Source organism: Stenella coeruleoalba, assembly GCF_951394435.1.
Source record: "Stenella coeruleoalba genome assembly, chromosome: 7".
Taxonomy (NCBI): Eukaryota; Metazoa; Chordata; class Mammalia; order Artiodactyla; family Delphinidae; genus Stenella; species Stenella coeruleoalba.
The window spans coordinates 67,659,571-67,681,906 of record NC_137153.1 but is presented as its reverse complement, the minus strand read 5'-3'; the positions used below and the strand labels follow the sequence as shown (position 1 = coordinate 67,681,906).

The window sequence follows — 22,336 nt, the reverse complement described above, 5'->3', positions numbered from 1 at the left end:
GAAACTGTTAGAACTAATAAATGAGCTCAGCCCAGTTACAGGATAGAAATACAAAATCAGTTGTATTTCTATATGCTAACAATTAGAGAAGAAATGTGAAATTAAGAAAATACCATTTACCATGGCATAAAAGAATACTTAGGTATAAACCTGACAAAAGAAGTGCACAGTTTGTGTACTGAGAAATATAAAATATTATTGAAAGAAATTAGAGAAACACCTAAATAAATGGAAAGATAATATAGGAAGACTTAATATTGTTAAGATGGCAATGTTCCCATAATTAATCTGTATATTCAATGCAATCTCCACTGAAATTCTAGCTATCTTTATTGCAGAAATTGAAAAATTTGTCATAAAATTCATAAAAAATCAAAGGGACTTGGAATAGCCCAAACAGTCTTGAAAAAGAAGAGTTAGAAGATTCACACTCATTTCAAAACTTCATCCACAACCACAGTAATCAAGACAGTGTGGTGCTGACTTAAGGTTAGATAATAGATTAATGGAGTAAAATTGAAAGTCCAAAAATAATCTCTCATACTATGGTAATAGACTTTAGACAAGGGTGCCAAGACAATTCATGGGGAAAGAATAGTCTTTTCAACAAATGGTGCCGGGACAACTGAATATCCACATGTAAAGTAATGAATTTAGACAACTCACACTGTTTACAAAAAGGTAACTTAAAATGGATCATAGACCTAAATCTAAGAGCTAAAACTGTAAATTCTTAGGAGAAAACAGGATCATGTGTTTGTGTACTTAAATTAGGCAGTGATTTCAATATGGCACCAAAAACCTAAGCAACAAAAGAAAAATAGGTTAATTGGGATTCATCAAAGTATATGTTTGTGCATCAAAGGATACTGACAAGAATGTGAAAAGACAACCTATAGAATGGAAGAAAATGTTTGTAAATTATATATCTGACAGATGTCTTATATCCAGAATATATAAAGAACTCTTACAGTTCAGTACAGTGACAACTAACACAATTAAAATAGGGGCAAAGTTTTGAATAGCCCTTTCTCTAAACAAAACATACAACTGATAAATAAGCATGTGAAAAGATACTCAAAATCTTTATTCATTAGAGAAATGTAAATCAAAACCACAATGGGATACCATTTTACCCACTAGGATGGCAAGCATTAAAAAGATGGACGATAACACATTGTTATAAATTTGTCAAATTAGGGATTTCCCTGGTGGTCCAGTGGTTAAGACTCCATGTTGCCAATGCAGGGGGCACGGGATCAATCCCTGGTTGTGGAACTAAGATCCCACGTGCTGCGCGATGTGGCCAAAAGATTAAAAAAAAGAAATTGTCAAATTACCTCTTATTAAGTGGAACATAGGGTGCCAGATGGTGAGCCACATTTCAACAACAGACTACAAGAGGAATTGAAGTAGAAAAAAGTTCATTACTCACAGGTTCTTGAGGAAGTACCCACATGCCTTAAGGGGTCACATGGAGAGGTCAAGGCACAGTGCAGATAGAGAGAGTCAGGACCTGGAGCATGTGCCTTTATTAGGGTTTAAGTGTAGAGTGCCTTGAGGTTCCTGGACTAAGGCCAGACTGGTCAATTCAAAAGAGTTGGGTTTTGGTAAGCCACGTAGGGATCTTATTGAAGAGGTGCATAGGACTAGGCACTGGGAGGCAGGGATGAGTGTTGATCACAGAGACTGTTGGGGAAGTCGTATAAGGAACTTACATTTGCTTGTGACTCTGCAAGTTGTTCTCTAGGGCATGCGTTTGTGTGGGAGCTAATGTCAGTTTAAGGTCACTACAGGACTCTTGACGAAACAAAATGAATGCTGAGTCAGCAGCACCATAGAGTAACTTAGCTAAACTCTCCACCCAAGTGTTGGCAAGGATGTGACCTATTGGGACACTCATACATTGTTAGAAGTATAAAATAGCGCTGCTTTGAAAGACAGTTTGGCTACTCCTTTAAAAGATAAACATAGAATTATCATATGATTCAGCAGTGCCACCCTAGGTATATATGCAAGAGAAATGAAAACATACTTCCACAGGAAAGAAAACTTGTATATGATTATTCATAGCAACATTATTCACAATAGCAAAAAGATGGAAACAAACCAAATGTCCATGAAGTCATGAATGGTTAAGCAAAATGTGGTTTATCCATACAATGGGAATTTAATTGGGCAATAAAAAGAAATGAAGTACTGATACTGCTATAAATGTGGATGATCCTTGAAAACATTATGCTAAGTGAAAGAAGGTAGAAAAAGCCACATATTATATGATTCCATTTATATAAAATATGCAGAATAGACAAATTTATAGAGGTAGACTAGTGGTAACTTAGGGCTGAGGAGTAGATAAAGGTGGCTTGGGTAGGGAATTTCTTTTATGGAAGATAAAGATGTTCTAAAGTTAGGTTGTGGTGATGTCTGTACAGTGCTTTGAATATACTAAAAACATTGAATTGTATACTTTAAATGAGTGAACTTTATGTGAATTTTATCTCAGTAGAGCTGTAAATAAAAAAAGCAATATAGAATTTTTTTGTTTCTCTGAAGGACAAGTTTGTAACCTCCATTTTTTTTAACTGAAGTATAGTCGATTCACAATGTTGTGTTAGTTTCTTGTGTACAGTAAAGTGATTCAGTTATACATATTTATATATATTCTTTTTCATATTCTTTTCCATTATAGCTTATTACAGGATATTGACTATCCCTGTGCTATATAGTAGGACCTTGTTTATCCATCCTATGTATAATAGTTTGCATCTGCTAACCCCAAACTCACAATCCAACCCTCCCTCACTCCCCTTCCCCTTTGGCGACCACAAGTCTTCTCTATGTCTGTGAGTCTGTTTCTGTTCCATAGATAAGTTCATTTGTGTCATATTTTAGATTCCACAGATAAGTGATATCATATGGTATTTCTCTTTCTCTTTCTGACTGGCTTCGCTTAATATGATAATCTCTAGGTCTGTCTGTGTAGCTGCAAACGGCATTATTTCATTCTTTTTTATGTAATCTCTGTTTCTTTAAAGAAGAAGCAATTATTTGTTTTCACACCAAATTAGCATTTTCACATTCCTCTACTGATGTTCCTAGAATTACATTAAAAATTTTTTTTTGAATTTTATTTTATTTTTTTAATAGAGCAGTTTCTTATTAATTATCTATTTTATACATATTAGTGTATTTATGTCATTCCCAATCTCCCAATTCATCCCACCACTACCACCCCACCCCGCTTTTCCCCCTGGTGTCCATACTAAAATTTTTTTTGTTAATGTTTTATTTCTACATTTCTCTATTTTCTATTATTTGCTTCTATGTTCTGTTCATGGAAGAAGGCAGAATATGGATTTTAAACTTATGTTTCTTGTATTTTCTGGCTGTATTATTACCATGGCTTTACCCATATTTCCTTTTGTCCTCACTTTGTATTTAACACTGTTAGTTGTGTTTTCTGATTATGGGATAATACCTTCTGGTAGATCGGAAGTGGTTATATATATATAGTATGTTTATATTAGAACTGTTAGAGGCTGACTGATTGTTTTAATTGTCTTGTAGATTTTACTTTCCTTACTGGTATTGTAATGGCAGCAACAGAACCTATAGGCATGGAATATCTCGAGGTGCTGAAGCTCCTCTTCTTGATGACTTTGTCATGTCTTACCTTTTTGCTCAGGTATGTACATGTGTTAAATGATACATATCTGGCCATGTAAATGTATCTCTTAATCAGAAAAATATTCACATATGGGAAAATTGATGTTCTGTCTGCATAGCAGGTGCAGAAAGGTAACAAAATTGAGTCTTTTATCACTAATTTTTAATCCCATGGTTTATGGATAATAGAATCTATCTTATAAAGATTCCTAGAATTGCCCCTTTTGAATTTTCTTTTTATTTTAGTGCTTTAGATCATTTTAAGGATTTCACAAGTTTAGACTGAGTTTTACAACATGATTCATGTAGACCTAAGTGGCTGGAATATAGGACAGTGAAATTTCTTTAGAGAAAAATTTTTTTAAATTCCTAAACAATTTCAGACTTAATTAGTGGGTTGTAAAATGTGAAGAATGTAAGTAATTGCATAAAAAATGAACTACAGTAGTTTGTGTAGCCCCTCATAGGAGGGTGGCTGGTTGTTGATACTTAGTCTGAGAACTGTGTTCCAGTTGTTTATTAATATTGTTAAATTTTTGTGGTGTTTTTGAACATTTTTAAATGCTTTTATCTATTGCCTTGATTAGTGCTTTTGTGTAAAGATACACTCTTGATATCCCCAAGGTATCAGATCAAGGAGTTCTAAATCAGATCTGCTAATATCATGGGAAATAACCTCACAGATCCTCATAGCTCACATTTCTAACATGTGTAGTAGGGCTAGTTCAGTTTGTGAGCAACAAATTGAAAAATATTTCTCTTTTGCAATATGAGAGCAACCAACTTTTTTGTGTGTGAGGGGGTAAAATGTACTTAATAAAATTTACTATTTTAACCATTTTTAAGTGGTCAAATCAGTGGCATTAATTCAGTACCTTCATTTTTTTTTTTTTCTTTTTTTTTCGGTACGCGTGCCTCTCACTGTTGTGGCCTCTCCCGTTGTGGAGCACAGGCTCCGGACGCGCAGGCTCAGAGGCCATGGCTCATGGGCCCAGCCGCTCCGTGGCATGTGGGATCTTCCTGGACTGGGGCACGAACCCGTGTCCCCTGCATCAGCAGGTGGACTCTCAGCCACTGCGCCACCAGGGAAGCCCAGTACCTTCATATTGTTCTGCACCCATTACCACCATCCATCTCCAGAACATTTTTCATCTTCCTAAATTGAAACTTTATACCCATTAAAAAATAACTTCTCATTCCCCTCTCCTCCTGACCCCTGGCAGCCACCTTTCTACTTTCTGTCTCTATGAATTTGCTTATTCCAGGTAGCTCATATAAGTGGAATTATACAGTATTTACTCTTTTGAGACTGGCTTATTTCTCTTACCATAATGTCTTCAGGATTCAACCATGTTGTAGCATGTGTCAGAATCTCATTCCTTTTTAAGGCTGAATAATACTGTATTGTATGTACCACATTTTGTTTACCCATTCATCTCTTGTTGGATAGTTGGGTTGCTTCTACCTTTTGGTTCTTATGAATAACACTGCAACGAACATGGGTGTACAGATATCTCTCTGAGATCTTACTTTCAATTCTTTTGGATATCTATCCAGAAGTGGGATTACTAGATGATATGGTAGTTGTATATTTAATTTTTTTGAGGAACTGCCATATTGTTTTCCATAGCAGCAGCACCGTTTTACATTATTACCAGCAGCACCCAGCATTCCACATCCTCACCAACACTTACTTTCTGCTTTTCTGATGATGGCCATTCTGATAGGTGTGAAGTGGTATCTCGTTGTGTTTTTTTTTTTTTTTTTTTTTTTTTGCGGTACGCGGGCCTCTCACTGTTGTGGCCTCTCCTGTTGCAGAGCACAGGCTCCGGACGTGCAGGCTCAGTGGCCATGGCTCATGGGCCCAGCCGCTCCACGGCATGTGGGATCTTCCCGGACCGGGGCACGAACCTGTGTGCCCTGCATCGGCAGGCGGACTCTCAACCACTGTGCCACCAGGGAAGCCCTGCATGTATCTTTTTGAATTATAGTTTTTTCCAGATATATGCCAGGAGTGGGATTGCTGGATCATATGGCAACTCTATTTTTAGTTTTGAGCTACCTCCATACTGTTCTCCATAGTGGCTGCACCAACTTACATTCCCTCCAATAGTGTAGGAGGGTTCCCTTTTCTCCACATCCTCTCCAGCATTTGTTACTCGTAGACTTTTTAATGATAGCTATTCTGACAAGTGTGAGGTGGTATCTCGTAGTTTCGATTTGCATTTCACTCACAATTAATGATGTGGAACATCTGTTCATGTGCCTGTTGGCTACCTGTATGTCTTCTTTGGAGAAATGTCTATTTATATCTTCTGCCCATTTTTCAATTAGGTTATTTGTTTTGTTGTTATTGAATTGTATGAGCTATTTGTATATTTTGGAAATTAAGCCCTTGTTTGTCACATCATTTGCAGGTATTTTCTCCCATTCTGTAGATTGTCTTTTCATTGTGTTATGGTTTCCTTTGCTATGTAAAAGCTTGTAAGTTTGGACTAGGTCCCAGTTGTTCGGTTTTGCTTTTATTTCTATTGCCTTGGTAAACAGACCATTGGTATGATTTATGTCAGAGAATGTTTTGCCTATGTTCTCTTCTAGGAGTTTTCTGGTATCATGTCTTATATTTAAGTCTTTAAGCCATTTTGAGTTTATTTGTGTATACAGCGTGAGGGTGTCTTCTAATTTCATTGATTTACATGCAGCAGTCCAACTTTCCCAACACCACTTGCTGAAGAGACTTTTTTCCATCGTATATTCTTGTCTCCTTTGTTGAAGATTAATTGACTGTAGGTGTGTGGGTTTATTTCTGGGCTCTATATTCTGTTCCACTGATCCATATGTCTGTTTTTGTACCAGTACCACACTATTTTGATTACTGTAGCTTTTAATATTGTCTGAAGTCTGGGAGGGTTATGCCTCCTGCTTTGCTCTTTTTCCTCAGGATTGCTCTGGCAATTCTGGGTCTTTTATGGTTTCATACAAATTTTAGGATTATTTGGGAATTCCCTGGTGGTCTAGTGGTTAGGACTTGGCACTTTCAATGCTGGGGCCCAGGTTCAGTCCCTGGTCAGGAACTAAGAATCCTGCAGGCTGCACGGCACAGCCAAAACTAAAAAATAAAAATTAGGATTATTAGTTCTGTGAAAAATGTCATGGGTAATTTGAAGGGATTGCATTAAATCTGTAGATTTCTCTGGGTAGTATGGCCATTTTAACAATATTAATTCTTCCAATCCAAGAGCATGGGATATCTTTGTATTTCTTTGAATCATCTTCAGTTTCCTTTATTAATGTTTTATAGTTTTCAGCATATAAGTCTTTCACCTCCTTGATCAGCTTTATTCCTAATTATTTTATTTTCTTGGATGTGGTTTTTAAAGGGATGGTTTTTTAACGTTCCTTTTCTGATATTTCATTTTTAGTGTAAAGAAATGCAACCGTTCTGTATGTTAATCTTTTATTCTGCTACCTTGCTGAATTCGTTTATCAGTTCTAGTAGTTTTTGTGTGGAGTCTTCAGGGTTTTCTGCATCTAGTGTCATGTCACCTGCATATAATGACAGTTTTATGTTTGAGGTAATTTTTGTATGGTGTAAGGTAAGGGTCCATCTTCATTGTTTTGCATGTGGATATCCAGTTTTTTCAGCACCATTTGTTGAAAAGACTATCCTTTCTCTGCTGAATGGTCTTGTTGCTCTTGTCAAAAACCATTTGAAAACCAACCAACTTTTTACAGCTTCCTTTGTTTCAGTAGTCATTAAGAAAAGAGAGAGGGCTTCCCTGGTGCCTCAGTGGTTGGGAGTCTGCCTGCCGATGCAGGGGACATGGGTTCATGCCCCGGTCCGGGAGGATCCCGCATGCCGCAGAGCGGCTGGGCCCGTGAGCCATGGCCGCTGAGCCTGTGTGTCCGGAGCCTGTGCTCTGCAACAGGAGAGGCCACGGCAGTGAGAGGCCCGTGTACCGCATTAAAAAAAAAAAGAAAGAAAGAAAAGAGACAGGCCTCTGAGAAGAGTGTACTATGAAGTTATGACTTTATACTGCTTTTAGAATTATATTATTTCATCTATTCTGCAGATCTGGTTTATTTTGATGGAATGCTAGTTAAGTTCCATTAATAAGGCAAGTTTTCCTAAACTATTCATTGATCTACTTTACCCTAATATTACTACTATGACATCTCATACTTCTTTTCTTTTTTTTGCTTTTTTTTTTAACATCTTTATTGGGGTATAATTGCTTTACAATGGTGTGTTAGTTTCTGCTTTATAACAAAGTGAATCAGTTATACATACACACATGTTCCCATATCTCTTCCCTCTTGCGTCTCCCTCCCTCCCACCCTCCCTATCCCACCCCTCCAGGCGGTAACAAAGCACCTAGCTGATCTCCCTGTACCATGCGGCTGCTTCCCACTAGCTATCTACCTTACGTTTGTTAGTGTGTATATGTCCATGACTCTCTCTCTCCCTGTCACAGCTCACCCTTCCCCCTCCCCATATCCTCAAGTCCGTTCTCCAGTAGGTCTGTGTCTTTATTCCTGTCTTACCCCTAGGTTCTTCATGACATTTTTTTGTCTTCTTAAATTCCATATATATGTGTTAGCATACGGTATTTGTCTTTTTCTTTCTGACTTACTTCACTCTGTATGACAGACTCTAGGTCTATCCACCTCATTACAAATAGCTCAATTTCATTTCTTTTTATGGCTGAGTAATATTCCATTGTATATATGTGCCACATCTTCTTTATCCACTCATCCGATGATGGGCACTTAGGTTGTTTCCATCTCCGGGCTATTGTAAATAGAGCTGCAGTGAACATTTTGGTATATGACTCTTCTTGAATTTTGGTTTTCTCAGGGTATATGCCAAGTAGTGGGATTGCTGGGTCATATGGTAGTTCTATTTGTAGTTTTTTAAGGAACCTCCATACTGTTCTCCATAGTGGCTGAACCAATTCACATTCCCACCAGCAGTGCAAGAGTGTTTCCTTTTCTCCACACCCTCTCCAGCATTTATTGTTTCTAGATTTTTTGATGATGGCCATTCTGACTGGTGTGAGATGATATCTCATTGTAGTTTTGATTTGCATTTCTGTAATGATTAATGATGTTGAGCATTCTTTCATGTGTTTGTTGGCAGTCTGTATATCTTCTTTGGAGAAATGTCTGTTTAGGTCTTCTGCCCATTTTTGGATTGGGTTGTTTGTTTTTTTGTTATTGAACTGCATGAGCTGCTTGTAAATTTTGGAGATTAATCCTTTGTCAGTTGCTTCATTTGCAAATATTTTCTCCCATTCTGAGGGTTGTCTTTTGGTCTTGTTTATGGTTTCCTTTGCTGTGTAAAAGCTTTGAAGTTTCATTAGGTCCCATTTGTTTATTTTTGTTTTTATTTCCATTACTCTAGGAGGTGGGTCAGAAAGGATCTTGCTGTGATTTATGTCACAGAGTGTTCTGCCTATGTTTTCCTCTAAGAGTTTGATAGTTTCTTGCCTTGCATTTAGGTCTTTAATCCATTTTGAGCTTATTTTTGTGTATGGTGTGAGGGAGTGATCTAATCTCATACTTTTACATGTATCTGTCCAGTTTTCCCAGCACCACTTATTGAAGAGGCTGTCCTTTCTCCACTGTATATTCCTGCCACCTTTATCAAAGATAAGGTGTCCATATGTGCGTGGGTTTATCTCTGGGCTTTCTATCCTGTTCCATTGATCTATCTTTCTGTTTTTGTGCCAGTAGCATACTGTCTTGATTACTGTAGCTTTGTAGTATAGTCTGAAGTCAGGGAGCCTGATTCCTCCAGCTTCTTTTTTCGTCCTCAAGATTGCTTTGGATATTCGGGGTCTTTAGTGTTTCCATACAAATTGCAAAATTTTTTGTTCTAGTTCTGTGAAAAATGCCAGTGGTAGTTTGATAGGGATTGCATTGAATCTATAGATTGCTTTGGGTAGTAGAGTCATTGTCACAATGTTGATTCTTCCAATCCAAGGACATGATATATCTCTCCATCTATTTGTATCATCTTTAATTTCTTTCATCAGTGTCTAATTTTCTGCATACAGGTCTTTTGTCTCCTTAGGTAGGTTTATTCCTAGATATTTTATTCTTTTTGTTGCAGTGGTAAATGGGAGTGTTTTCTTGATTTCTCTTTCAGATTTTTCATCATTAGTATATAGGAATGCCAGAGATTTCTGTGCATTAATTTTGTATCCTGCTAGTTTACCAAATTCATTGATTAGCTCTAGTAGTTTTCTGGTAGCATCTTTAGGATTCTCTATGTATAGTATCATGGCATCTGCAAACAGTGACAGCTTTACTTCTTCTTTTCTGATTTGGATTCCTTTTATTTCCTTTTCTTCTCTGATTGCTGTGGCCAAAACTTCCAAAACTATGTTGAATAAGACTGGTGAGAGTGGGCAGCCTTGTCTTGTTCCTGATCTTAGTGGAAACGCTTTCAGTTTTTCACCACTGAGGATGATGTTGGCTGTGGGCTTGTCATATATGGCCCTTATTATGTTGAGGAAAGTTCCCTCTATGCCTACTTTCTGCAGGGTTTTTATCATAAATGGGTGTTGAATTTTGTCAAAAGCTTTCTCTGCATCTATTGAGATGATCATATGGTTTTTCTCCTTCAATTTGTTACTGTGGTTTATCCCATTGAGAGATTTGCGTATATTGAAGAATCCTTGCATTCCTGGAATAAACCCCACTTGATCATGGTATATGATCATTTTAATGTGCTGTTGGATTCTGTTTGCTAGTATTTTGTTGAGGATTTTTGCATCTATGTTCATCAGTGATATTGGCCTATAGTTTTCTTTCTTTGTGTCATCCTTGTCTGGTTTTGGTATCAAGGTGATGGTGGCCTCGTAGAAGGAATTTGGGAGTGTTCCTCCCTTTGCTATATTTTGGAAGAGTTTGAGAAGGATAGGTGTTAGCTCTTCTCTAAATGTTTGATAGAATTCGCCTGTGAAGCCATCTGGTCCTGGGCTTTTGTTTGTTGGAAGATTTTTAATCACAGTTTTAATTTCAGTGCTTGTGATTGATCTGTTCATATTTTCTATTTCTTCCTGATTCAGTCTTGGCAGATTGTGCATTTCTAAGAATTTGTCCATTTCTTCCAGATTGTCCATTTTATTGGCATAGAGTTGCTTGTAGTAATCTCTCATGATCTTTTGTATTTCTGCAGTGTCAGTTGTTACTTCTCCTTTTTCATTTCTAATTCTATTGATTTGAGTCTTCTCCCTTTTTTTCTTGATGAGTCTGGCTAGTGGTTTATCTATTTTGTTTATCTTCTCAAAGAACCAGCTTTTAGTTTTATTGATCTTTGCTACTGTTTCCTTCATTTCTTTTTCATTTATTTCTGATATGATTTTTATGATTTCTTTCCTTCTGCTAGCTTTGGGGTTTTTTTCTTCTTCTTTCTCTAATTGCTTGAGGTGCAAGGTTAGGTTGCTTATTCAAGATGTTTCCTGCTTCTTAAGGTGGGCTTTTATTGCTATAAACTTCCCCCTTAGAACTGCTTTTGCTGCATCCCATAGGTTTTGGGTCATCGTGTCTCCATTGTCATTTGTTTCTAGGTATTTTTTTATTTCCTCTTTGATTTCTTCAGTGATCACTTCATTATTAAGTAGTGTATTGTTTAGCCTCCATGTGTTTGTATTTTTTGCAGATCTTTTCCTGTAATTGATATCTAGTCTCATGGCGTTGTGGTCAGATAAGATACTTGATACAATTTCAATTTTCTTAAATTTACCAAGGCTTGATTTGTGACCCAAGATATGATCTATCCTGGAGAATGTTCCATGAGCACTTGAGAAAAATGTATATTCTGTTGTTTTTGGATGGAGTGTCCTATAAATATCAATTAAGTCCGTCTGGTTTAATGTATCATTTAAAGCTTGTGTTTCCTTATTTTTTTTCATTTTGGATGATCTGTCCATTGGTGAAACTGGGGTGTTAAGTCTCCTACTATGAATGTGTTACTGTCGATTTCCCCTTTTATGGCTGTTAGTATTTGCCTTATGTATTGAGGTGCTCCTATGTTGGGTGCATAAATACTTACAATTGTTATATCTTCTTCTTGGATTGATCCCTTGATCATTATGTAGTGTCCTTCTTTGTCTCTTCTAATAGTCCTTATTTTAAAGTCTATTTTGTCTGATAATGAGAATTGCTATTCCAGCTTTCTTTTGGTTTCCATTTGCATGGAATATCTTTTTCCATCCCCTTACTTTCAGTCTGTATGTGTCTCTAGGTCTGAAGTGGGTCTCTTGTAAACAGCATATGTAAGGGTCTTGTTTTTGTATCCATTCAGCCAATCTGTATCTTTTGGTGGGAGCATTTAGTCCATTTACATTTAAGGTAGTTATCGATATGTATGTTCCTATTCCCATTTTCTAAATTGTTTTGGGTTCGTTATTATAGGTCTTTTTCTTCTCTTGTGTTTCTTGTCTAGAGAAGTTCCTTTAGCATTTGTTGTAAAGCTGGTTTGGTGGTGCTGAACTCTCAGTTTTTGCTTGTCTGTAAAGGTTTTAATTTCTCCATCAAATCTGAATGAGATCCTTGCTGGGTAGAGTAGTCTTGGTTGCACGTTTTTCTCCTTCATCTCTTCAGTATGTCCTGCCAGTCCCTTCTGGCTTGTAGGGTTTCTGCTGAGAGATCAGCTGTTAACCTTATGGGGATTCCCTTGTGTGTTATTTGTTGTTTTTCCCTTGCTGCTTTTTTGTGCTTTCTTTGTATTTAATTTTTGACAGTTTGATTAATATGTGTCTTGGAGTATTTCTCCTTGGATTTATCCTGTATGGGACTCTCTGTGCTTCCTGGACTTGATTAACTATTTCCTTTCCCATATTAGGGAACTTTTCAACTATAATCTCTTCAAATATTTTCTAAGTCCCTTTCTTTTTCTCTTCTTCTTCTGGAACCCCTATAATTCGAATGTTGGTGCGTTTAATGTTGTCCCAGTGGTCTCTGAGACTGTCCTCAGTTCTTTTCATTCTTTTTTCTTTATTCTGCTCTGCAGTAGTTATTTCCACTATTTTATCTTCCAGGTCACTTATCCGTTCTTCTGCCTCAATTATTCTGCTATTGATCCCATCTAGAGTACTTTTAATTTCATTTATTGTGGTGTTCATCGTTGCTTGTTTCATCTTTATTTCTTCTAGGTCCTTGTTAACTGTTTCTTGCATTTTGTCCATTCTATTTCCAAGATTTTGGATCATCCTTACTATCATTATTCTGAATTCTTTTTCAGGTAGACTGCCTATTTCCTCTTCATTTGTTAGGTCTGGTGCATTTTTATCTTGCTCCTTCATGTGGTGTTTGTTTTTCTATCTTCTCATTTTGCTTATTTTACTGTGTTTGGGGTCTCCTTTTTGCAGGCTGCAGGTTCGTAGTTCCTGCTGTTTTTGATGTCTGTCTCCAGTGGCTAAGGTTGGTTCAGTGGGTTGTGTAGGCTTCCTGGTGGAGGGAACTAGTGCCTGTGTTGTGGTGGATGAGGCTGGATCTTGTCTCTCTAGTGGGCAGGTTCACGTGTGTTGGTGTGTTTTGGGGTGTCTGTGGCCTTATTATGATTTTAGGCAGCCTCTCTGCTAATGGGTGGGGTTGTGTTCCTGTTTTGCTAGTTGTTTGGCATAGGTTGTCCAGCACTGTAGCTTGCTGGTCGTTGAGTGAAGCTGGGTGCTGGTGTTAAGATGGAGGTCTCTGGGAGATTTTCGCCATTTGATATTATGTGGAGCTGGGAGGTCTCTTGTTGACCAGTGTCCTGAAGTTGGCTCTCCTACCTCAGAGGCAGAGCCCTGACTCCTGGCTGGAGCACCAAGAGCCTTTCATCTACACGGCTCAGAATAAAAGGGAGAAAAAGTAGAGAGAATTAGTAGAAGTATGAAGAAAGAAAGAAGGAAAGGAGGGAAGGAAGGAAGGAAGGAAGGAAGGAAGGAAGGAAGAAAGAAAGAAATAAGTAAAGAAGAAAAGACAAGAAGGAAAGAAAGGAGGGAGGGAGGGAGGGAGGAAGGAAGGAGGGAAAGAAGGAAAAACAGAAAGAAGATACAGTAAAATAAAATAAAGTATAATAAAGTTATTGAATTAAATAATTCTTATTTAGAAAAAGAAAAAAAAAGGGACGGATAGAACCTTAGGACAAATGTTGGAAGCAAAGCTATACAGACAAAATCTTACACAGAAGCATACACATACACCCTCACAAAAAGAGGTAAAAGGGAAAAAATCATAAATCTTGCTCTCAGAGACCACCTCCTCAATTTGGGATGATTCGTTGTCTAAAGGAGGGAAGGAAGGAAGGAAAGAAAGAACGAAGGTAAAGTATAATAAAGTTATTAAAATTAAAATTATTTAAGAAAAAAAATTTAAAAAACCATGGACGGATAGAACCCTAGGACAAATGGTGGAAGCAAAACTATACAGACAATAACTCACACAGAAGCATACACATACACATTCACAAAAAGAGGAAAAGGGGAAAAAATCATAGATCTTGCTCTGGAAGCCCACCTCCTCAATTTGGGATGACTCGTTGTCTATTCATGTATTCCACAGATGCAGGGTACATCAAGTTGATTGTGGACCTTTAATCCTCTGTTCCTGAGGCTGCTGGGAGAGATTTCCCTTTCTCTTCTTTGTTCACACAGCTGGGGGGCTCAGCTTTGGATTTGGCCCTGCCTCTGCATGTAGGTCGCTGGAGGGCGTCTTTTTTTTGCTCAGACAGGACGGGGTTAAAGGAGCCGCTGATTCGGGGGCTCTGGCGCACTCAGGCCGGGGGGGAGGGAGGGGCACTGCGTGCAGGGTGGGCCTGCGGCGGCAGAGGCCGGCGTGACGTTGCACCAGCCTGAGGCCCGCCGTGCGTTCTCCCGGGGAAGTTGTCCCTGGATCCCGGGAACCTGGCAGTGGCGGGCTGCACAGGCTCCGCGGAAGAGGGGTGTGGATAGTGACCTGTGCTCGCACACAGGCCCCTTGGTGGCGGCAGCAGCAGCCTTAGCGTCTCCCGCCTGTCCCTGGGGTCCGTGCTTTCAGCCGCGGCTCGCGCCCGTCTCTGGGGTCCACGCTTTTACCCGCAGCTCGCGCCCGTCTCTGGGGGTTCGCGCTTTTAGTCGCGGGTCACGCCCGTCTCTGGAGTTCCTTTAAGCAGCGCTCTTAAACCCCTCTCCTCGCGCACCAGGAAACAAAGAGGGAAGAAAAAGTCTCTTGCCTCTTCTGCAGGTGCAGACTTTTCCCCGGACTCCCTCCCGGCTAGCCGTGGTGCACAAACCCCTTCAGGCTATGTTCAAGCCACCAACCCCAGTCCTCTCCCTGCGCTCAGTCCGAAACCAAAACCCGAGCCTCACCTCGCAGCCCCGCCCGCCCCGGTGGATGAGTAGACAAGCGTCTCGGGCTGGTGAGTGCCGGTCGGCACCGATCCTCTGTGCGGGAATCTCCCCGCTTTGCCCTCCGCACCCGTTGCTGTGCACTCCTCCACGGCTTTAAAGCTCCTCCCTCCGCCTCCCGCAGTCTCCGCCCACGAAGGGGCTTCCTAGTGTGTGGAAACTTTTCCTCTTTCACAGCTCCCTCCCACTGGTGCAGGTGCCGTCCCTATTCTTTTGTCTCTGTTTTTTCTTTTTTTCTTTTGCCCTACCCGGGTACGTGGGGAGTTTCTTGCCTTTTGGGAGGTCTGAGGTCTGCCAGCCTTCAGTAGGTGTTCTGTAGGAGTTGTTCCACGTGTAGATGTATTTCTGGTGTATCTGTGGGGAGGAAGGTGATCTCCGCGTCTTACTCTTCCGCCATCTTCGAGGTCCCCCCCTCATACTTCTGATCTAGAAAAATTATGGGTTATTTACAGTTTTGTCTTCCTAGGAGGGATTTTCTTATTTAGGATGGCAAAATAATTTCACGGTAGAATCCTAAATTGTGTCTACTAACTACCACATGCAATTTTCTATTATTTAATGTTTCTATTTCTCTAAATCCATGCCTAGAAAATAAATAAGGTAATAATTAACTTATTCTCAGATTGTATTGATATCAGGTTAGACTTTATGCATATTATAGACTAAATATAGCAGATTTGATCAGTGATATCACCAGATTGTAAGAAAACGTTGACATTATAAAATAACTGAAAAAATAGTTCAGCCACTAAAGTTTTTAAAGCACAGTATAAAAGACAGTATTGTAGAAAGATAGATGTGGAAGCAGTAAGCAAATAAAAGCTAAAAGTGAGATGGTCCTTTTTGGCTGTGTTGGGTCTTCGTTGCTGCACATGGGCTTTCTCTAGTTGTGAGCGGGGGCTACTCCTCATTGCAGTGCACGAGCTTCTTATTGCAGTGGCTTCTCTTGTTGCGGAGCACAGGCTCTAGGCGTGCAGGCTTCAGTAGTTGTGGTTCACAGGTTCTAGAGCGCAGGCACAGTAGTTGTGGCTCACGGGCTTAGTTGCTCCGTGGCATGTGGGATATTCCCAGACCAGGGCTCGAACCCGTGTCCGCTGCATTGGCAGGCATATTCTTAACCATTGAGCCACCAGGGAAGTCCCGAGATGGCCCTTTTAAATTCATTTTTCTACTGAAGATTGTCTTTATATCATCAACTTTGTCTACTCAGCCAATAAATATACTGTTGCCATGTGAGTGACCTTTAATTAATTCATGTATGTTCAGCCAAAAAGTGGATATTTACTTTGTGTTCTTTCTTGGTTCATCTTTGATTCTGTGACTGTAACTGTTTTCTTATTTTTCTGGCTGAATGCAGATAAAATTTCTTGGTTCAAATGTTGTTTTCAGCTACCCATATGAAAAACTACTTTTCTACAGTTTTAATTAAACAAAATTTTTATTGATACATACTGTAGGAAGTAGGAAGGCTGGTTTAAGATAATATGCTTTGGCATTTGGGACTGTATTTCATTTGTAACTTTTCTCTAATGGATATTTGGTTGATTATCTTGTTAGCACTGCTCTCACTAATTTTATCTTTGGGTCATGAGTTCCACAGAATATCCTCATAAACAGAATTTATTATCCTCTGGTCCTACATAGTATATGAAACAAAAGCAAGCTATTAAAAATAATCTACCTAGTCATTACTAATCTGTAGCTCTTTCTTAATCAGAATGACTTACTTACATATTTTCAAATATGTGGTGAAATAAGTATTTGAAATTGAGCAAAAAGAAATCTAACTCCGTCTATGAATTAATTTTGTATTACAAACATTTAGGCCTTTGTTTGGTTAATACTGGTTATTTCATGGTTTGTGTCTTTTAAGTAATATATTTTCTTATACAAAAACGTTTCTAATTTGTTAATAGAAAGTTAAATATATTAAAAAAATTGTTTTATTGGAGTATAGTTGATTTACAATGTTGTGTTAGTTTCAGGTACAGCAAAGTGAATCAGTTATACATATACATATAGCCACTCTTTTTGGATTATTCTCCCATATAGGCCATTACAGAGTATTGAGTAGAGTTCCCTGTGCTACACAGTAGGTCCTTATTAGTTATCTATTTTATATGTAGTAGTGTGTATATGTCATTCCCAGTCTCCCGTATTATCCCTCCCCCACTTAGCCACTGGTAACTGTAAGTTTGTTTTCTACATGTGTAACTCTATTTCTGTTTTTGTAGATAAGTTCATTTGTACCCTGTTTTTTAGATGCTGCCTATAAGTGATATCATATTATATTAAACAAATATACTTTTAAATGCGTATTTATTTCTTTTAGTAAAATTTTTTTAATTCATGTAAAACTTTAATTTCATGAGATGTTTTCATAGCAAAGAAGGGAGATACCCATATAAAATATAGAAGATCCTTTATTTCTCTTATTTAGTTTAAACCTTGGTTGGTATTTCAGCCAATATTATGGCTTTTACCTTTCTTATAAAGAAAATTGCTATTATTTTTAGAATATTGGTGCTTTTAACCTTCTACCCCTTTCTTTCTCCCCATTACATGTCCAGTCTGATTTTATCCATGTCCCTAAATCATCCAGATCAAAATCTTGGAACTTCTCTTTTCTTCATTCTTTATATATAATTAGGAAGTTAGCAGTTTTTTCAGACTCTTTTACTGTCTTCTGTTCTCTACATCAGATCCTTACTATCTCATATCTGAACCGTTACTGCAGCCTCTTAAAGAGTCTCCTTGAATACTTTAGTTTCTTAAAGCACTTCTGTCATTGCTATTTCTACCAATGAAACAGGCTTGATGCTTTAAGAAAAGATTCTTTAGAAACTGCTGCTTTGGGAATTCCCTGGTGGCACAGTGGTTAAGAATCTGCCTGCCAATGCAGGGGACACGGGTTCGAGCCCTGGTCCGGGAAGATCCCACATGCCGTGGAGCAGCTAAGCCCATGCGCCACAACTACTGAGCCTGCGCTCTAGAGCCTGCGAGCCACAACTACTGAGCCCGCGAGCCACAACTACTGAAGCCCGCACGCCTAGAGCCCATGCTCCACAACAAGAGAAGCCACCGCAATGAGAAGCCTGTGCACTGCAACAAAGAGTAGCCCCCGCTTACCGCAACTAGAGAAAGCCCGCATGCAGCAACGAAGACCCAACACAGCCAAAAATAAATAAATAAATTTATTAAAAAAAAAAAAGAAACAGATGCTTTTAAGAAAATGGTTCTGTGTTGCTTCTAGGATCAAGTCATTGAAGGGTACCTGCAGTCTGACCCCAACTTACTTTTCCAGGTTTTAATTCACTCTGTTCCCTTACAGTTGTGTGCCCCAACCAAACTACTTCACATCTCTGAACATGCCTTGTGCTTTCTTTTTGTGTCATTTCTTCTATTTCCTCATCCTCTTTTGTGCTCATCAAAAATGTCTTCATGTTCAAAGAATACATAAAATTTAAAATTTTCTGTGAAACCTTCCCTAATTACCCCTACTGGATATAATCTCAATTTCTTTTATGTTCCTAAGGTATCTGTTGTGTGGTACTTACTATACAGTGTCTGTCATTATAATTTTTTGTTTACTTGTTTCACGTCCCTCCTACATTTTAGTCTCCTTGGAGGCTGTGGCCACATGTTACTAAGGCCAAAACAGTCCTTAGTAGAATGCTTTGAGCATATTTGGAACTCAGTACATATTTAATTAATATCTATTTTAATTTAGGTAATTTTGATGTAGAAGTTATAATTGAGAATATAAACAATGAATAGATTGATGTCATAAATATATTCTATAATTGGGAACCCAATTTAAATCAGTTTCAATTTGCAAAAGAACTTATACTAAAATTTTATGGCAAAATGTTTCAAAATCAAGAGAGGAGTTTTTGTTCTTTTTAAATGCATATATTCTGGAAATTACGTTATACGTTAAAATACAACAGTAGATTAAACTGTGATAGTGAAACTAATGAGATATTTTCTTCTAAATTTCTTTTCTTTTTACTTTAGTGGAGGCATGATTTTTTGCATGGATGGATAAAAGTACCTGTTACTCATGAAACACAGGAAGAATGTCTTGGGATGGCGGTGTTAGATATGATGAGAATAGCCAAAGAAAAGGATCAGACCCCCCTGGACATCTATAGCTCTGTCAGGTAATTTCCTTATGTAAATCCATATTCATAAATATGAACAGTTACAGTTTTTGTATAAGTTATTTGTGTTTTCTGTGTTTGCCCATACTTTTTTTTGGTGTGGGTTGTTTTTGTTTTTATTGAATGATTCTTTAAATTCTATAGTGCTTTACAATTTTCAGAAGTTCCAAACACATGATTTCATATAATCCCATAATCATTTTTTTCCCTCTACCCCTATAGTATCCCCTCCTCCTTTCCCTCTCCCAACTGGTAACCACTAGTTTGTTCTCCATATCTGTAAGGCTGCTTCTTTTTTGTTTCATTCACTAGTTTGTTGTATTTTTTAGATTCCACATATAAGTGAAACCATACAGTATTTGTCTTTCTCTATCTGACTTACTTCACTTAGCATAATGCCCTCCAAGTCCATCCGTGTTGCTGCAAATGGCAAAATTTCATTCTTTTTCATGGCTGAGTAGTCTTCCATTGTGTGTATGTATGTATGTACGTATGTATATACCACATCTTCTTTATTCATTGACCTGTTAGTGGACACTTACATTGCTTCCATACCTTGGCAATTGTAAATAATGCTGCTGTGAACATTGGGGTGCATGTATCTTTTTGAATTAGTGTTTTTGTTTCTTTTGGCTGTATACCCAGGAGTAGAATTGCTAGGTCCTATGGTAGTTTTAATTGTAATTTTTTGAGAAGCCTCCATACTGTTTTCCACAGTGGCAGCACCAATTTACATTCTCCCTCTCCAACATTTGTTATGCGTTTTTTTTTTTTTTTTTTGGATGATAGCCATTCTGATGGGTGTGAAGTGATATCTCATTGTGGCTTCAATTTGCATTTCCCTGATGATTTGCAATACTGAGCATCTTTTCATGTGCCTGATGGCCATCTGCATTTCCTCTTTGGAAATATGTTTATTCAGTTCTTTTGCCCATTTTTTAATTGGGTTATTTATTTTTTGATGTTGAGTTGTGTGAGCTGTTTATATATGTTGGATGTTAATCTTTCATCAGTCATATCATTTGCAAATATCTTGTCCCATTCAGTAGGTTGTCTTTTCATTTTGTTGATGGTTTCCTGTGCTGTGCAAAAGCTTTTAAGCTTAATTAGGTCCCATTTGTTTATTTTTGCTTTTATTTCCTTTGCTTTAGGAGATGGATCCAAAAAAATATTGCTGCAATTTATGTCAGAGACTGTTCTACCTACGTTTTCCTCTAGGAATTTTATAGTATATGGTCTTACATTTAGATCTTTAATCCATTTTAAGTTTATTTTTGTGTGTGGTGTTAGAGAATGTTCTAATTTCATTCTTTTAGATCTAGCTGTCCAGTTTCCCCAGCACTGCTGAGAACTGTCTTTTCTCCATTGTATAGTTTTGCCTCCTTTGTCATAGATTAATTGACCATAAGTCTGTGGGTTTATTTCTGGGCTCTCTATTCTGTTCCATTGATCTCTGTGTGTCTGTTTTTGTACCAGTGCTATACTGTTTTGATGACTGTAGCTTTGTAGGATAGTCTGAAGTCAGGTAGAGTGATTCCTCCAGCTCCGTTTTTCTTTCTAAAGAATGTTTTGGGGGCTTCCCTGGTGGCGCAGTGGTTGAGAGTCCGCCTGCCAATGCAGGGGACACGGGTTTGTGCCTCGGTCGGGAAGATCCCACATGCCGTGGAGTGGCTGGGCCCGTGAGCCATGGCCGCTGAGCCTGTGCGTCCGGAGCCTGTGCTTCTCAACAGGAGAGGCCACAACAGTGAGAGGCCCACTACCGCAAAAAAATAAATAAATAAAATGTTTTGGGTATTTGGGGTCTTTTGTGTCTCCATACAAATTTTAAAATTATTTATTCTAGTTCTGTGAAAAATGCCATTGGTATTTTGATAGGGATTGCATTGAATCTGTAGATTGCCTTGGGTAGTATAGTCATTTTAACAGTATTAATTCTTCCAGTCCAAGAACCTGGTATATCTTTTCATCTGTTTGTCATCTTCATTTTGTCTCATCAGTGTTTTATTGTTTTCTGAATACAAGTCTTTTACCTCCTTAGGTAACTTTACTCCTAGGTATTTTATTTTTTGATTTTATAATAATTAAGTATTGTATGAGTAACTTTTCTTCCTTATGTAACACGGACTTTGTGAGATAAAAGAAATCATTATTTTTTCCTTTTTCTTTTTCCTGTTTTATTGAAAAATAATTGACATATAGCACTGTAACAATGTAAGGTGTACGGCAAAATGACTTGACTTACATAATAATGAAATTATTATCACATTAGATTTGGTTAACATCCATCATCTCATGTAGATGGAAAAAAAAGAGAAAGAAAAAATATCTTTTCCTTCTGATGAGAACTCTTAGGATCTACCTTCTTAACAGCTTTCAAGTAATACCATACAGCAATGCTAACTGTAGTACATTACATTCTGAGTACTTATTTATTGTATAATTAAAAGAAATTACTGAAAGAGTTGGAGTACTACAGAAAATATCATAGTGTTAACTGAACTCGGGTTTGGCTGCTCACTGCTTGAAAGCCAATACTTGAGAGACGAGTGCTTGTAGGAATGGAAAGATTGCTTTATTCTGGAGCCCAGCAACCTGGGAAGAATGCAGATTCGTGTCCCACAGCCACCTCCAAATATTCTGCTCGGCCATGAAAGTTTTTAAAGGGAGAAAGGGGAAGTAATCTCAGTCTGTCATTGAGGCAGGAGTCACATTCTTCACCATCTCCCACTGCATGTGAGTTTGTCGACTCCTAGTGATCTTTCTTTAGATGCTTTCTTTTTCACACAGTTTGCTCATGAGATTACTGAAGGGGAAGCTGGGGAAAAGAGCTTATCATCTCTTAATTACTTATTCTTCATTTCTTCTTCAATCTAAGAAAAGTATCAACAGGTTAGGCGAGGCATTGGGTGATCAAAAGATTTGAAAGATGTGCTTGGGCTGGAGGCTAGTTAAAATATAGCTTTGGTAAAGTGACAAGACAAAAGGGGTCCCCTGCAGAGAGCTGCTTCCTGCAAAGGGTTGCTTCCTGCAAAGAGCTGCCTACAAATCCCCACTGTGAGACATCATTCCATTTCTATGGGATTATGGGTGAAGGTCTGTCTTCTGTAACTTCTTCATGCTGACATA

The 22,336-nt window shown here is 38.2% G+C and overlaps 1 protein-coding gene across 7 annotated transcripts in view; it reads left to right on the top strand.

Annotated features, from left to right (window-relative positions):
• The window catches only part of LOC307188493 (tyrosine-protein kinase JAK2), a 381,641-nt gene that overhangs the window by 308,140 nt on the left and 51,165 nt on the right, over positions 1-22,336 (top strand). For all 7 annotated transcript variants that reach the window (XR_013828956.1, XM_079925664.1, XM_079925662.1 and 4 more), the window contains 2 exons: positions 3,571-3,688; positions 19,065-19,210. Coding sequence is in view for 6 of the 7 variants with exons in the window: in XM_079925664.1 (XP_079781790.1) it covers positions 3,571-3,688; positions 19,065-19,210 (264 nt within the window). In the remaining variant the exon portion in view is untranslated. The remainder of the gene's footprint in view (positions 1-3,570; positions 3,689-19,064; positions 19,211-22,336) is intronic.